This window comes from Grammomys surdaster, unplaced genomic scaffold (genome assembly GCF_004785775.1).
Source record: "Grammomys surdaster isolate TR1022 unplaced genomic scaffold, NIH_TR_1.0 192, whole genome shotgun sequence".
Taxonomy (NCBI): Eukaryota; Metazoa; Chordata; class Mammalia; order Rodentia; family Muridae; genus Grammomys; species Grammomys surdaster.
The window spans coordinates 52,042-69,968 of record NW_021604637.1 but is presented as its reverse complement, the minus strand read 5'-3'; the positions used below and the strand labels follow the sequence as shown (position 1 = coordinate 69,968).

Genomic DNA, 17,927 nt, shown 5'->3' with positions numbered 1-17,927 from the left:
AGACAGGGACATGGAAGGTGGCTTTTATTCTGCAGTGCAAGTCCTCAGTCCAGAAGCGAATGGCTGCATGGCTCCTTATTGTTCTGATTGTAGTCATTTGGCATGTGAAAATATTTCACTTCCCCAAACTCAGAACTGGAGCCCTGTGTGTTCTCTGGCCCCATTTCAAGAACTTCGTTGATGGTTGAGGAAATTCTTTGGCTCCATTTTTCTCTTAATATGGCAATGCCTTTTTCCTCTTTGGCACCCTTTGCAGGGAATCATAAAGAGGATATGATGGTTCAGGCAAAGCAAGTCTCAGGTCACTGGGAGTTTCTCTGCCCTTCTCATCTAGGGGGGACAGAATGGGACTTACTTGACTGTTGTGAGCATGTCTGTGTTAGTTTAGATTGGCCATCGGTAGCCTCTTGTCCATATCTGACCCCATCTTTTTTGTAAACAATTTTATCAGAACACACCCATGACCGTTCATTTATACAGTCTATGGTTGCTTTCATTCTGTTCCAAAGAAGTTGTAGACTTGGCCTGGAGACCACATTGCAAGGGAAGCCAGACATTTGGTTTCCAGTGCTTCATAGTGAGACTTTACCAGCACTAGAGACAGATAGAATCCTTATTCTGAGGGAGCGGCAAGTGTCTGGGCAGAATGTGAGAAAAAGTGCAAAGCTCAGTGAAGCACCAAGGGCCCAGAAGAAGTGTGGACGGTGAAGCTGACTTCATTTGTCTTTTTTCTGGGAAGAGTTTGCCTCAGTGAAAATGAGGCTTTTGGTTTTGCCACACTGAGTAGAGAGAGATGTTTAAGTCTGTCATTTCTGTGCAGTGTTGGTAAATAGGAATTTACTAGAATTACAATACGTTTTCCAAGTTCCTATCCAACTTTAAGCCTCCTTTCATTTGCTTGTCTTATGTGCTGTTGAACACCTGTGTTGGCCAGACATTGTTAGGTCTGGCCTAACAATCCAGGGTAAACCGAGATGGGGTGTAGAGTTGGTGATTGATCACTCAACACTTTTCTCTGAGGAAACAAAGCTTGATTCTGTGGGGCTGGCAAGAAGCTCCCTGGGGCTGCCAAAAAGGGAGAGGGAAATCAAGTGTGCTCGTGCATATGTGGTGGATAAAGCAGGTTCCAACAAGCTCCAACCACTTTCCATATATATATATATATATATATGCACACACACACATACATACACACACACACACACACACACACACACACACACACACACATTTAGTGGATGGAGCAAAGCTCCTACCAACTTTATACACATATGCACATATTTTTGCACATGTAGCAATAGTGGGCACAAGTCATGGGGCTGAAGATTAGTGTACAAGACAGGAGTGAAATGGAGCAAAGGAGACAAAGGGGAATATGGCAAGAACCTGCCCAAGGCTGGAAGGCTTCCATAAGCGGTGCGGGCTGGGAGCTTATCTGCAGAAGGGATGGTCAGGATGAGATGAGATGCCTTGAGCCAGCCTTGGGGCGGGTGGGAAATGATGGGTGAAGCTTCTTAATTCTCCTTTTCTGCCCAGCCTGAATGATCTGTATCTTGGACTATGTGCAAACAGGTATTTTCCAGTGAGTTTATGATAACATCTAAATCACAAGGCCAGCGTTTCTAGTTAGCTGCTATCTCTTTGTATTGTCTAAGCACCTTGCTGGCCTGCTCTTCCTCTGGGAACTTCCAAGGCCTTCTAGGCACTCAGTTTCCTGAGAGACTCAAAATGAAAAGGGTTCTTAATTATCTGGACATAGAACACAGTTTCCCCTAACTGATTGCTAAATCCTCCAGACCTCTATGGTAGTGGAAAGGTAAGACCTTGTGGTGGATTGAGGACTGATTGTTCTACTAAACCCACTAATTGACATGACACTAGTTAAAACATGACACTGAAATCTCACAGCAAGAACACTTTAAAGACAATTGCAAACCAAGGCATTTCGGGTCAGTTACCATGGCCAAAATGCTAGGCTTTAGCTAATGTCAGGATTGCCCCACTCTCGCCCCCACTTCCCTGCTAAGAGTCTAATGGATCTTCTAAGCTTGTTCATTGACTTTTCTAAATATTTATTGAGCATCCGCCATGATGGGACACTGCCACAGCAGCCATGCTGAGGTTGGTGGTCAAACGGGTGGATGCATCTAGAAGATTTGACCAACATCCTGTTTCTTTTCCTGTGGGTGCCATATAGAGCTGTTGACATTTTGTGGTCTAAAACAGAACAAGAGGGATATTTGAAATAGCGAACATTTCTTGATATATCTCACAGGAGACTAAATATTATGGTGGTGTTCATAAACAGTGAGGAGGAAGGAGGTTGCACTTCAACATTTACATTCCTTCCCTTCTTTTGCCTCCTGCGTTCTCCCTCTCCTCCCATCTCCCTCCATTGCTCTCACTTCTTCCATCTCCCTTCCAGCCAGCTTATCAAGTGTTCTGCATCCCTAGACACCAATAGCATGTCCAGTGGGGAAAAGGATGCTGGTGACACCAATCTCATGAGCAGGCCCCTCCTGCCCTAGCCTCTCAGCTCCTAGATTCATCTTTTCATTCACCACAGCCATCCTTGATTTTGACAAGGTTCTCCTCTTGACCATGCCATCATTCATGGCCTCTTCCTTAATCTAAATTCTAGGCATCTCACTCTTGGTCCACTTGGTAGATGACTTCATGCACATGTGATTTGTGCTTTTACAACCCCTGGTCTCAGAGAGGTCCTATGCTCTGAGGCCACTGTCCCAATTTGATCTTTGAATTTGTGTCTTGTCCTAGATTCTCAATGGGACAATGGTGTGTGCTCAGTGGGCTTGGAGCCTTGGCTCAGATGATTCTTCCTTCTCATTCCTCCTCAGGATAGCTCCTGGTCTTCCCAGTACTGTGCTACAGGGATCTCTGACTCTGTCTGTCCCCTTTCTTTGTCTGTGTGATGATTGTAACTATATCCCATGCCTGGAAGACATCCCATGCCTAAAAGAGTCATAAGCATTGGGGTTACTGTCACACTTCACAGAGCTTAGGGCAGGGAGTTATGCAAGGCTTGGAGTGACAGATTAATGGCATGTTCCATGGATTACCAGGCAAGGGAAAGCTTCTACTCTGATCTAGATACCCAACATATGCCTGCATAGAGGTGATAATGCCAAAGCCCTTGAGGTAATCCATCATCTCTAGATTGGACCTTGGGAAGGAGAGATACAAGGCTTTACTTCTCTACCCTAGTTAGTATAGTGTGGAGATTACTTAGCTGTGTGGTCAAGCATCGGGTTTTGAGACCAATGGTGTCTGCACTTGCCAATCTGGGAATTTCTTTGTTTTTCAAGGACCAAAGTAAATAAAGACTATTAAGATGTGGGGAGAGTATGTAGAAAAAAAAAGAAGAGATCCTATGAACCTGAGGCTGAGTTTTATTTCACATTGCCCTGCAAATGCTATACTTGGTTCTCAGCAAAGCTTTGGCTTACCTGGTCCACAGCCCATGGTTCTACCACCCTTGCTGGTCATGTGCTAGAACACGCTCCCCTCTCCTTTAGGCAAGTTCTTGTATGGTAACACCCCACTCCCCAAGCCTCCTCTGCTTTCTTCTTTCTGGGTATGGGGATTACACAGTTCCCCCTACTGCATAGTTTTAAAGAAAACGAGCGGTTGACATAACTGTTTCCAGAAGGCATATTGAATCACTCAGTTGAGTTGCAGCCAGTGGCTGCAACATTAGCCTTTGATGAAAACTTCAGCCAATATGAGGCCCAGCCTGAAAGCCCCAGCCCTAAACAGGAGTGTGACGGGCAGGCAGCTGGCGGACATAGAAAACTGCAGGCTCAGCAACAAAAATATTTTTGCAACCAAGGAACCTGTTGTCCTTCTCCAAGGAGAAAAAGAGATGATTGACGTGGATCATTAGTTTGTTTGTTTTTTGTTTGTTTGTTTTAAAGATGGGCCTCAAAAAAAAATGGGCCTCTTTCCCTTCATTTTGACTTTGGTTCATTTCATTGCTCCTGTCTTTAAACTTCAGGGGGATGAGGTGAGTGCATGGGCTGGTAACTGCAGCTGAACTGGTGAAGGGATCTGGCTTTCTGCTGTCCTTGCTGGAGGATGACTGGTCAAATGGCCACCTCACGAATTCCAGACATCTGTCCACGTGATGCTTGAGATGCTGCAGCGATCTTGAGACCTCATTGAGAGTCGTGTGTAATTTGAGGTTCCCGTTACCTTTCTGATTTCACCCGTTTAACTACTGCTAATGGAATTTCCAGCAACAGCCACATCTGGAAAGAGCCCTAATCAACATAACTAACTCTAGACTCAACTCCTTTATCCTTGGAGGAAGTAAAAGTAAAATCCAGGGAAATCAATCAAGTGACAGACTGAGTTAATAGAAGACCCAGGACCGGGGGATAGCTCAGTGGGGAAAAGGCACTTGCCACACAAGCCTAATGATCTGAGTATGATTCCAGAGCCCATGTAAAGGTAGAAGGAGAGAACTGACTCCACAAAGATGTCCTCTGACAAACATATATGTTCTCTCTCCTCCCTCTCCCTCTCCTTCTCCCTCTCCCTCTCCTTCTCCCTCTCCCCCTTCCCCTCCCCCTCCCCCTCCCCCCCCCCCCCCCTCCTACACACACACACACACACACACACACACACCACACACACACACACACACACACTAAATTTTTAAAAATACAAGACTCTGCCCAAACCCAGATGTCCGTTCTCCTCTGAGTATGTAACACATTAGAAGTATGTGCGCATGTGAACATGTTTTGCTTAATCTTTCTTTGGCACCAGCTTGTTTGATGTTGGACCTCAAGCCCAAATGAGCCATTCTTTAGCAGGGGCTCAGCTTTCCTGCTCTGAGGAGTTCTGGCAGTTTAGAGTTCATCTTCTGTTCACTAATGAAACCTACAGCACATGACACCTTGAAGCCAAGGCCAAGCTTACCATGGCTTGGCTAAGGGTAAGACAGATTCCCCAAATGATACCATGGAATAAGCAGCAAGGCCAGCCCTTTACTTGAGAACCACTAGCCCAGCTCCTGTTGGCTGGTCCATCTGATGGTTTTGTTTTTTAATTTTCTTGTGCTGGGGATAGAACACAAGGTTTCGCACATGCTAGGTAAGACTACCATTGAGCTCCACCTAGTCTCTCTGTCATGGTTCTTAATCTCCTCTGTCATCACTTTATTCCGCTACACTGGCTGCTGTCTTCTCCCTCTGTGCATAGATCATTCCTTTCCTCCTTGGTCAGCTTTGTGCTCTCAGCATCTGCATTGTCCCACAGACACAATTCCTGTGCAACAAAGCAGGAGGAAGCACTTGTGTGAGGTGACCCAGGAGTGATTTTGTCTACTGTGGCCAGGCTTCACTCGGTCACCTGCATCTTCACTCAGCTGAGATGTGTTGCAGCCCAGATCTTGTGGGGCCTTACATGGGGATGGAACTTGGGTTTGCTATCTTACTGGCTCTCTCTGTTCTTCTGAGGAGTCATATTGCTGGCAGGTACCTTGTCTATGTGTGGTGTCTGGAGTGGTGGTGGCTGTCTTCTGACTGTGAGAACACACTGAAATTGACAGAGTAGAGAGGAGGCTGTGCTTGGTTCCTGATGTTGTCTTTCAGCTTTTGAAGCCTGGCCACAGTGGATGGGCCCACTCCTAGTCCACCTCAGAAAGTCCTTCTCCTTTTTCTCAGTCCTGGTACAACCCTGGTCTCAGACAGATGGCTGTGTCCGTTTTGGATTTGGCTTAGTGTTCCTAGCATGTGAGACAGACAGAGCTGTACAGTATTACTCTGTGCTTAGTATTATAGACAATTCTGTGCTCAGTTGCCTGCAGCAAGGGTTTGGACTCTGTTCTTCTTTACTCTTGAGCCCCAGTAGTTCATCCATGTTCTGCCCAGCAAACAGGAAACCTGGAGAGCTGGACTGGATATGTTGGTCCTTGAAGTCCTATGCTACGCACTGGGAAGACAATTTGTTGAGACTGTCCTCTCTCAGATTCACTTTCTGTCCTGAAAGTGAAGCTCCTGGGCCTGCTTGGGGTGGTGGCGATCTTTAACCAACTAGGAAGACCTTCTTAGAACCGTTCAATGGACCAAGCCCTCAACCTACTTCACAATTAGCATCCAGTCTCTGGATGATATTTTGTAATTTATGTGGACACTGGAAACCTGGAGTCTATGTCCAGGGCCATTGACACTGTCCCTTGGGCTCATTCTCTACCTACTCAGGTGACATTGTATCTATAACTTTGAAATTATGGATTCTTTTTTTCTTCTTCTTAAATTGTGCATGTGTGGTCATGTGTATGCAGGCGCCTATGCATATGTATGCAAGTGTGTATATGGAGATTAGGGGACAACTTTTTGGTGCCAGCTCTTACCTTTCACCTTGTGGTGGTTTGAATGAAAATGGCCCCATGGAGAGTGTCACTATTGGAGATGTGGAGTAGGTGTGGCCTTGTTGGTAGGAGTGTGTCACAGGGGGTGGGCTTTGAGGTTTCAGATACTCAAGCCAGGCCCAGTGTCACTCTCTTCTTCCTGCCTGCCCATCTCAGCTACCTCTCCAGCACCATGTCTGCCTGGATGCCGCCATACTTCCCACCATGATGATAATGGACTAAACCTCAAGTTGCTGGGGTTATGACGTCTTTTCACAGCAATAGAAACTCAAGACATACCTTGTTGACTATCTCTCTTGTTTCTGCCACTGCCTTGCATGTTATTATCCAGGCTAACTGGACCTTGAGCTGATGATATATCTCCTGTTATGTCTCCCATCTTAGAGTAGTGGCACTATACATGGCTTTTTTAACATTAGGTTTCTAGGAGTGGAACTCAGGTCATCTGGCTGTCTGGCTGAGCCATCTTCCCAGCCCCTAGGAATTTTTCTCTTTCTCTAGTCTCTCTCATGACTCTGATGATACACTTTGCATCAGGTAGCACCCTGAAGATATGATGGTTATACTTCTTCCTCCTTCATAGCTGTCTCTTCTGCTGGCCTCTCAGGCTGCTGTTTCTCTTCAGCCTGGTGAGAACTCACTGTGAGAGACTGTGTATATTCCGCATCCTAAAAAGCTGCTGGCCCTCCTGGTAGAGGCTCCTTCTTGGCTTTATGATATGGGCTTCTGAGCCATTTTTCCTGACTTCAACTCATGGTTTTATTATGCCCACAAGCTGCCTTTCTGTGTCTCCCCAGCATTGAGGACAACCGGAGCGGTAGGTCCCTTCCTTCCCCTCAGCCTTTGCAACTATCAGGATCAATGTTTGTCCTGTTTGTTTCTTAGGAGAGCTTGAGTTGATGGATGGGGGGGGAGGGGGATATGGGACATGGCTGTTGGGAAAAGAGTTGGTCTCTTGGATGGCCTGTGGCTGGCATTGCTTCAAAGGGAGCCCCAGACAGAGCGTCTGCAGCCAGGAGCCTGGAGACGGCTTTGATGTGGGCACATGGGAAGCAGCCTGCAGACACAGAACAGGGACCCTGAAGTGTGGCAGGGTGCCCGCAGGTCAAGGCTGCAGCATGGTGTTGCCTTCCAGCCATGTACATATATTTCATCTTCTCTGTCCCCCCCAAGAGTATGGCTGTCTAGACAGGGATAGAATTAGAAGCTCAATTACTGAGCAGGAATTTGGCCAGTGAAAGCTTAGCTACTGAGCAGACAGGCCTGGGTGAGGATTGTGGCTGAGAATGAGCCCCACTTGGACCCAAGTAAGGCTAGTAAGCCTGAGGCCCACAGCCAGCCAGCACCTGCAGGGAGCAAGGCTCACAGCAGCCAGCACCAGAAGGGCCCCTTCAGGCAGCTTGACCTCATGGAGCTGTAGATCTGGCTTGGCCGCCACCTCGGCACCACTTCTCTCTCCCATACAGGGATTGCTGTCTATAATTGGAGTCTGGCAATTAGAATTCCTGCCTTATGGGGATGGAGGCCTGTGGCTGGGAACTGGTTCTCCAGCTTACCCAGGCTTCTTATGGCTGAGAGAAACTCCTCCATCTTGAGCCTCAGTTTCCATATCTGTAAAATGATGTGTGTGTTGGGGGGGTGTTATGCCCCCAAATCGTCAGATTACCCTAAAAGCACTTTGTCATCTGGCAAGGAAGGGTTTGTTCCTTTCGTATGCATGGAGAATTTAGGCTGTGATAGCCCTCTCCTTACCCTGCCATTATGTGTCTGCCTGTTTAGTTTTTGTGTTCATAATCACCCTTCATGATTTATAACATGTATTTAAGGAGACATGCTCAATGGGACCGCCCACCTGGGGGTGTGACAGGGTGGTCACATGGCATCCCTATGGATTCTCATCATTGGTATCCCCGTTGTCTAAGCCCAATATGGTCACCTTGGTAACATGGATGAGATCATTGTTCCTGAGCCTGGCATGTCCTTTCAGTGTTCTATAGAATAGAGGCCTCTATCGCCTGCCATTGTAGAGGTCTCTGCCGTCTGTCCATACAGCTTTCTCCCAAACATTTATCTCCTTTCTAGCATCCTTTGGGCCTGAGCTCAGACTTGGGACAGAAGCATTGGACAGGGTGTCATTATGTCCCTGCTAAGGGCCCTGGGGCTTAATACCTGCATCTCTGGCTCTCCTCCTAGCAGGCAGAGGCAATAGCTAGTGGCCGGTGGGTGTTACAGCCAGATGCTGATAAAGATTCTCACATTGGATCTTACCTCAGACCTGATATACTCCCCACTGTGTAGCTGGCCCCACTGTTCCATGTCTAATCCTGACTCTTATCTGTGTAGTTCTGCTTCCTTGGATGTCCAGACTGACCTGCTGCAGGCCGTGGCCACCTCTCTTGCCTGTCCTTCACAGTTACCCCGAAGCTTCAAAGATAGGACTTCCAGCCAGCCCCAGGCCCCAAAGGAATGGGACTGTCCTGGTGGGCCTCCCCCAGTGTGGCCAGCACTCATCAGCAGCCAGACTCTGCCCCACCCTGCCATGATTGCTGAGGTCATTCTTGGCAGAGCTTGCTGGCAGGGACTGTTGGCGCCCACCCAGGATAAACATGTCGCGCTGAGCTTGCTGCGTGCCATTGGATGCCGAGTGGGTCTGTGTAGGGAATGCCATAGGCTCCGGCCTCAGGTGACCTTAAAGTGAAAGGGTCGTAGCCAGTGTGAAACTGTGTCTGGAAAAGTGACACAGTTTCTGGCTTGTCACAGCACAGTTGCTGGACTCCTTCGTTGGATTTTCAGGGATTTGAATACTAGTAAATAGCTGATCCATTGGCCAAGTGGGCTGTTTCCAGAGAGCTGTTCAGGGTCCTAATTCATCATTATCCTAAATCATCGTCCTAAGAGGCTAGCGGGATTGGTGGGCTGTCTTATTCCCATTTCTCAGATGAGGAACCCATGCTTGTCATGCAAAATGTCAGTTTGGCAGCCTGGCCCCAGCCTGTGTCACAGATGGTGCTCTGTGGGGTGCGTGGTAGCTGAGAGTCAAGAGGTGCGGCTTCTCAGGCTCCTAGCTGGTGAGAGCTTGCACTCTGTCTTCCTGTGTGAGTTTACTTAGGTAGCATTGGTCTCACTGGCTGTGTGTGTGCATGTGCGTGTGAGTGTGCGTGCGTGTGAATGTGCGTTTGCATGCATGTGCGTGTGTGTGTGCGTGCATGTGTGTGTGTGCATGTGCATGCCTCTGTGTGTGTGTGTGCACATGTGTGAGTGTGTGTGTGTGCGTGCATGTGTATGTGTGGTTTGTGTGTGTGTGTTTCGAATCTGTCATGGTGCTGTGGAGTAGATAAGTACAGTTAAATCTCTGTTATATCTCAAGTCACTCAGGGCCTGGAGCCTCCCTTGTCTGCTAGACAATTGTCCGAGTGCGTCAGCAGTTCAGTTCTCTTTGCAGAAGGGATGATAAACTCTCTTGTCTGGGCTACCCATCTCACCATCCCACCTCCACCCACACTGGATTTTTTTTTTTAGCTTATTCTTTTTCAAGGTGAATGAATATAAAGAGTTTCCCTCAGCAGTCAGCCAACACTAGCCTTTTTTGGACACTATGAGCAATGTATAGAGAATTCAGGATTTCTGGGCTATGTGGGAGGAAGAAAGCAGGCCCTGGGGCCATCTTAGTGGAAGAAGGCAGCCTCCAGCCATTTTCCGCAGCCCTTCAACCTCCATGGTCCTATCTTGTTATGGGGAGTTAGTTAGGGCTCCTGAATCTGTCCAGTATCTAGAGGGCATGGGAGATGGCACGTCTTCAGCTGAATCCTCAGCCTGTTTAGGCTGGGAGCAGATGTAGTGATAGAGACTTTCCCAGTGTGCACAGGAGAGACAGTCTACCATTTGGGTCCTGGATGCTGCCAGCCCCTCTGCTTGTCCTTGTGCCTCACAACCACTGGGGAACCCAAGAAAGTCAGTGTGAGTTTCTGCCTCAGGGCTGCTCACATCTCAGGTCTCAGGAAGGCTATACACGTGGGAAAGTAGACCCATGGTTCCTTGCTTCCTCTAAGGCACATGGGTTCAGGATCCTTGTCTAGGACTTTGATCTTTAAGTCTTAAACCTAGGTTGTCTCCCCGTGTTCTCTATCCAGCTGCACAGATAGTTCCAACGGTCTATTACCTTTTCCCGTTTTCCTTGGTACAAGTGTCTCCTGTTTCATTGACTTGCTAATGGCCTGTGTGTGGATCATGGTAGGGACTTGGCCCTCAGGAGAGGAGTGTCCATCCCAAACTCAGCCCCTGTGGACCAAGACTGCTCTTTGTCCTCTGTATTTCTATTATCCAGCTTACTAAGCCACAGTTCAGCAATGGCTCCCTTTGTGCCTACAGGGAAAGCTGCCAGTCCTGCTGCTTGGCCGCTCCTCAGAGCTGCGACCGGGAGAATTTGTGGTGGCCATCGGAAGCCCCTTTTCTCTGCAAAACACTGTCACCACTGGGATCGTCAGCACCACCCAGCGAGGCGGCAAAGAGCTGGGACTCCGGAACTCAGATATGGACTACATTCAGACAGATGCTATCATCAATGTGAGCCCTCTGCTCCCTCTGCCTACTGGGTTGGGGACAAGTTTTCACTAGAGGAGCCTGGGCTTCTTCTTATTCCTGAACCTTCCTACAGTCTGCATGAATTCCCAGAACATCTGTGATGTCCTGGTGTTAGGCGATAGGGAGAATGTCCCACTTGGAGCTGTACAGAGTTGAACTATGCGGTTCTGAAGCGAGTGGTAGCCAGTCTCATCTGAGGAGGAGGTGAAAGTGGGGTCTCAGAACCACTTTCACTATGGCCTATCCCAAGCTTTGTGAAAATGGTCAAGATCCTTTTTCTCAGTTAAATATTAGGTGACCGGAGACAAAGCCTGGGGAAGCCCCCTACCAGCTGCTTCTACGGTGCTTTGAAATCTGGGCAGAGACATGGATTAGGCGGTGGTATGATACAAAGCTAACCTTTCCCTTTCTGTTCCGTTTCAGTATGGAAACTCCGGAGGTCCCTTAGTAAACCTGGTAAGGCCTTCCAGTACCTATGCTGTGTTTGTTTTGTCTGTGGGCACGCATGTCTTTGCTTTCTCTTTGGATATGAGCTTGTCAGGACAAGCAGTTAGCTTTATAGTCAGCTAGGGGAAGGCAGTGTTTCTTTGGACCTCACCCCACCAGCCCTTTCTGGAAGCAGTAAGGTCACAGGCAGCTCTTGTGTTTCAAGCCACAGGTGGATGCTATGGAGTTCAAGCCTAGTCTAGGCAGAAAGGGGACTGAAAGTCCCCACAGTACTGCCAGCTGCAGAAATGTACCTTCAGCCTTGAGGGTGACTGAGTGGAGATGAGCCGGCCTGGCTCAGACTCTCCCTGAATGCCTGTGGGTATGACAGGGAGCCACCTGTTTGCTTACAGATGTCTCACTTAACCTAGACTTCAGTCCTTCAGTAATAAAGTTGAAGGCCTCAGGTCACAGAATGCCAGAGCTTGGAGGTTGTTTGACAGAGTATCAAATTGAGTCCACCCAATGATACACCCTGCTAGGTCCCTTTGGTGTCAGGAACTGACATGTACAAAGCACACACCAGGAACAATTTATACTGAAAGTTCTCAGAGTCCTTTGTCAGTACAGCATCAGGCCACCAGAAACTTCTTAGGGAAGAGCCACATCTTTACTTGTCCCTGCTTTACCCTGAGGCAGCTATTGGGCATAAGGCCTGCTGCTCAACCCAGCATCTACAGTCATTGGAAACAGGAGAGGAAGGAGGGGTGGATAGTCACCTTAGCAATTCACAGATTCTGGAAACATCCTTTCTATGAAAAGAGAAAATGTGGATTTTGAAATCATCTGTATATGCAATAAGACAACCATTAGCTTCTACCTGGAGCTTCTTTGTTCCTTCCAAAGCTGAGTGTGGGTGGCACTGCCCAGGTGCCCTAATGTCTCTCCTCTTTATCCCTGGCCCTTCTCCTTCCAGCCTCCTGATTCTCCGATACAGCCCAAATACTTCCCCCCCCACGTGTCTGTGTATATGAGTGTTTGTATATATGTGGTTCCAAGTGTGTGTGTGCTCTGGAGGGGGAGGGTATTACCTGTGCACATGTGTATTTGTGTCTGTGGAGGCCTGGGGTGGATGAGGGACCATCTTCATTTGCTTTTCCCCTTATTCAGTGAGGCAGGGTCTCTCAGTTGAACGCTGAGCTAGGTACTACAGCTGGTTGCTCCAGCCAGCTTTCTCTCGGGATCCCGCCTCTGCCTTTGAGGCTGGAATTACAGGCAGGTCACCACACACACCCAGCATACATTTGGCTCGGGGATCCCAACTCCCAGTGCTTTCATTTGCACGGCAGACACATTAACATGTTGCCGTCTTCTCGGCCCACGCTTATTTTTTTATTACTATTTTAATTGTACACATTTGTAGGGTAGAGTGTGGGATGGCCAATCAAGATAGATAGCATCTTCCTTTCACTCTTTTGGTTTTGAAACTAGGCTTCAAACCGTAGCTCAGGCTGGCTAGGATCGCACAGTGATCCTCTCTTGGCTACTCTAGAATACTGGACTTGCAGGTGTGGGGTGCCACATCTGGCAATGCATTTCAAAGACTCCTGTCCTATAGATTCTCTGCTCCCTTCCAGCCTGTGCCTGCCTCTGACCCTCCTGGAGGTAGTGAGCGGTGTCCCTTGTTTTTCAGGATGGCGAGGTGATTGGGATTAACACCTTGAAGGTGACGGCGGGCATCTCCTTCGCAATTCCATCCGATAAGATAAAAAAGTTCTTGACAGAGTCCCACGATCGTCAGGCTAAAGGTAACTAACTAGTAACTAACTCGAGCTCGGCATTCTGGGGACCTTTGCAGGTTCACACCAGGGGCCTAGCTGCCCCTTGAGGACTTGGGAGGGGAGAAGATGACGGTCTGTAAGATCAGGCCTCGTTACCAGGGTGGTGGTGGTGGTGGAGACTGAACAAAGAGCATCTCATTCCAGACACCCACAGAGCTTAGCAACAAAGGGCCATGCCACAGGTTTTGACTATATTTTGAGGTGAGAGACATTCCTCATTGTAGATCTGGAATCCAGGTCAGGACTGAACTACAGTTTTTAGGTAACTCGCTCTGGTTCGTGCTACAAGGTGGAGTGTTAGAACTCTGGCTCCTGTGTCCCCACACTCCCGAGGACTGGGCTGACCTACTTTTTTTGTTTGTTTGTTTGTCCCTTTGTTGACACATCAGGGAAAGCTGTCACCAAGAAGAAGTATATTGGGATCCGAATGATGTCACTCACATCTAGGTGGGTAAACAGGACACATAACTATGTAAATACAAATGTCTGACCTATATTTATATAAACTTGGGCTTCACAAGGCTTCGTGGGCATTCTCAAAGAGAAACTATTTCCTTCAGCCATTTCGGTTTCTGCTTAAAAGTAAGTCACACTGGGGAAGGGTAGGGGTGTGGGCTTGGGCCTCTTTGTTTTTGCATATCTGACCACCTGGAAGACTTTGCCCTCCTCCCTGAAGGCAGGCCTGAGCATCAGAAGGCTGGCTAACCTGCACTCTTTTGCGCTTGCCTCTCTGCACTTGTTCTGTTGAAACTCACATTCCAGGAGTGCCCCAGTGCCCGCCCCAGTGCCCGCCCCAGTGCCCACCCCAGCCTGGAGCACCCGCCTCCTCTGTGCAGTACTAGGGCTGTGGCTGCAGGAATGCAGGGGCAGGCCCTGCCTCAGGGTACTGATGACTGATGGACTTGTTTTCCTGAGTGTGGAAGTTGCTGCTTGGGGTTGCCAGGCTCACGACATACCAGAAGAGGAGGCGGGAGTGGTGTGTGTGTGTGTGTGTGTGTGTGTGTGTGAGACCTTTGTAAAGTACAGGAAACTGAATTGACTGGCATATTTGAGTCATTTGAGAGCAGGATGTATTGATAGTACTGTTTTATTCAATTGTCAAAATATTAAGACATTCCGCACAGGTTGTGAACAATGGTACTTTTCTTCGTGCTGCTGAGGATGGCATGGTGTGCTGAGACTGAAACCACACTGGTTGTCTTTGGAAGCAGAAGAGATGCGAGTGTTGGGGAAGGAAGCTAGGCTATGGAACAAGCTTCCTGGGTTGTTCCCCTAAGCTCCTATGCTTCTCAGCTTCCTAAGTGCTCAGCACCTTCCCCTTCAGGATGAGGTTAAGAGTGTAGGTGTGCCTACTGTATAGCCAGGAACAGCTCAGCTTTGGTAGTGACAACCAGCCACAGCAGCAGTCCTGTGCTGATGCTTAAAGTACTTCCTGACTGTTATACAGAGTACTACTGTTTAAATGGCAGACCATTTTAAAGCAGAATTGGGGGCTAGGGAGCTGGCTCAGTGGATAAAGTGCTTACTATGCTAGTATGAGGATCTAAGTTCAAATCCCCAGGACCTGTGTAAAGCCAGGCATAGAAGTACTCGTCTATAGTCCAAATGCTTTCTCTGTGGGGATGGGAGGTCAACAGAGGAGAATCCTTATCACAGGCCGGCTAGCCTAGTGTATGCAGGAGCGAACAAGAGACCACGTCTCCAGCAAGGTGCAAGGCAGGGACTGAGGTTGTGTCAGACCAACATATAAGTAAATGTTGGGGCATACCAAAGCCTCTATATGTGTCTCGGTCAAATAGGATCAGAAGACGTCAAGCTGAGAATAAGAAGGGTATTTGGTGAGAACTGAGTGTTGGCCTGAGAAGGCCGCGGGAAGTTACTATTAACACAAGCACGTTTTCTCCTAAGCAGCAAAGCCAAAGAGCTGAAGGACCGCCACCGAGACTTCCCAGATGTGCTCTCTGGAGCATATATCATTGAAGTAATTCCTGACACTCCGGCAGAAGCGTGAGTGTGAAGTTATCCCCCTTTTCCTGATATCTATGTAGTTTGTGGGTCAGGGGGCAGTGTCCTTTTTTGTGCTGGCTCAGATAATCATGTGAGCCCATCACTTCCTATACGTCAGGGCTCCTGACTGCCTTGGGCTCAGGGCTTGACCACAGAAGGATGTTTCTTCCCTTGGGTCATCTCTGGGGTCTTTCACATAGGAAGCACGCTCAACAATGGGCTCGCTGGGAATCCCTAGGAAGCCTGGCTGCAGAGAGAGCTGGATAAAGCAGAAGCAATCCTTCGCAGAGCCTTTTGTCGTTGTATTTGTGACTAAGCCATCAACACTTATAGGGAAACAACCCCAATGACATCAAAATAGTAGAAGCAGTTCAGCTGGAACATAGGCTTGTTTCCTGGATCCCCCCGACATCTAGAGAGTAATACGTGCTGAGATGCTGCACATGAGGCCCTAGGGCCAGACCTGGCCTGATGCCTCTTTGTGGATGAGCCGTGAGCTGAGAAAAATCAGTTCTTGCATTATTTTTATGGTTGGAAAAAAAAATCCAAATGACACTATTTTGCGATACTGTAAATTCTCTGAAGTGCAAATACGCACACATGTTTTATTAGACCACAGCCGTGTCCCCTGACAAGATGACATCTTGTCTGGAGCAGTTTTTATGCTGCTGCAGCAGAATTGAATAGCTAAGACACAGAGGCCAGACACTCTGTGAAGCTTAAGCTGTTTCCCATCTGGCCCTTTGTGGAAAAAGTCTGGAGATTTGTATTAGAACAAGGAGGACTTTGGTAGCATAGTGATCCTGTCACATATGAATTAAAGTTCTAGCCACAGTACAGGGGAGTCGTCTCTGAGTAGAGGCGTCCAACATTCCCAGAAGAATCACTTTCTAAATTACAGGGCCATTTGTGAGCAAATTGGCTGTGGTCATAGGACCTGGTGTTCCCTTGTCCCCTCTGAGGATAATTGATCATAGTTCACACAGATTTCATAGGCATTTCTACAAGGGGCATTTTTGATTTGTCCCTAAAAAAAATCTTGACAGGAAATGCTATCTTCTCTGCTTGAAGTCATTTACATCCGAGCTCACCATCATTTCCTATAGCCCCGATTTGTTCTGGGCTTTTGGGTTCTTAGCTGTGCCTCTCTCGATGACTTTGTGGAATGGAAATGTTAACAGTGTGTTTCCCTTTGCGTTTCAGCGGAGGTCTCAAGGAAAATGACGTCATCATCAGCATCAATGGACAGTCTGTGGTCACTGCCAATGATGTCAGTGATGTCATAAAAAAGGAGAACACCCTGAACATGGTTGTCCGCAGGGGCAATGAAGACATTGTGATTACGGTGATTCCTGAAGAAATTGACCCATAGGCAGAGACAGGAGCCAGACTTCATTTCCCTCAAAGATTCCAGGGGATGGCACATGAGAACTGAGCTGGTGATGCAGGACACTCAGGACTTTTGTCCAACATTTTGCTTGTTCAGGGAACACCCCTGCTGACAGAATCCTTGATAGTTTGCGGGCAAAACAAATGTAATGTTGCAGGTGCACAGGCAGAAAGAAGCCCTGCTTCTGTATGCTATGTATGCAGCGTGCTTTTCCTTACGAGCTTGGGATGTTCCTGCTTAAACAGTCAACATTTGTCCCTTCCCTTAGCCCAAATTGTCCGACTAATGCAGTTGACGGATGCATAGATGAGGGGATGGTCCTCGCAGCCATGGTCTTGGGCGTGTTTACACTTTTCCTCTGAGTCAGCCCTCAGAGGAAATTGATGCCCCGAGACTACAGGTGGGTGAACCTGCCTTCTGAGGTGGCCAAAAATGCCTCTTAGGAATCCTGGAACCAGGAGTACAATGACTTTGAGTTTCAGCTATTAAAATACTTCTTCATACTTAGATTTTGGCGTGCTTCTTTTATCAACTGGCTGCAGTCCTTTTGAACTGGCCTTGATGTCAGTGGGCTCCTCATTCAACCACATAGTGCTCAGCCCTACGAGTTATTTCAAAATCCCCCTTTGGGTTTTGCCTGTGTTATGCAACCCTGTTTAGCTGCCCTGGCTCACTGAATAGACAGTTCTGTTTTTCTCTGGAGCTTGTCAAACTAAGGAGAGTGTGTGTAGATCTCATACATCATGCAATCCGTCAACAACGATTTCCTGGACCTCTGCTCTGTGCCAAAAGGCCTTGCTTGCATCTGTCCTGCTGTGGGCCAAGCATGGAGGCCAGCCAGAGCAGGAGATGCAAGCCATCTGCTCTCTGGGCTCCTAGTAGTCAATCAGGTCTCCTGCAAGATCGCCGGTTTAGACTAGGACACAGGGATGGCCTGATCTAAGTCCGCATGATGCACAAGGTTATTGCAAGCTCACTTATCCTGGGTCCGAGGTAAGAGCAAGACCTCCATCCTCCAGACTTGGGACATGGCTCCTTCAGCCTGCCATCCCACAGGTATAGTCTCCACAGCTACAGGTTGCTTTCTCCCCGGGAAAGCTTTACAAGACCCCAGACAGCTGCACTCAAGCAAATCAGTGTGTGACTTTAACTTGAGGTACACCTATCTAGACCTAGGACCCCATGAGAAACACACGTGATTTATGTAGGAGGTGGTGGCAAAGGTTGAATAATCAACATCAACAACCTGGTCCTGGCACTGGAAAGAGGAGTTTACATTTTCTAC

General features: G+C 48.1%; 1 protein-coding gene across 1 annotated transcript in view; it reads left to right on the top strand.

Annotated features, from left to right (window-relative positions):
• Htra1 (HtrA serine peptidase 1) overlaps window positions 1-17,149 on the top strand; it is a 48,991-nt gene extending 31,842 nt beyond the window's left edge. The window contains exons 4-9 of the mRNA XM_028769415.1: window positions 10,766-10,960; window positions 11,402-11,434; window positions 13,098-13,212; window positions 13,635-13,692; window positions 15,157-15,252; window positions 16,456-17,149. Of these exons, the coding sequence (XP_028625248.1) occupies window positions 10,766-10,960; window positions 11,402-11,434; window positions 13,098-13,212; window positions 13,635-13,692; window positions 15,157-15,252; window positions 16,456-16,624 (666 nt within the window). The 3' untranslated portion in view covers window positions 16,625-17,149. The remainder of the gene's footprint in view (window positions 1-10,765; window positions 10,961-11,401; window positions 11,435-13,097; window positions 13,213-13,634; window positions 13,693-15,156; window positions 15,253-16,455) is intronic.
• Window positions 17,150-17,927: the final 778 nt, after the last annotated feature.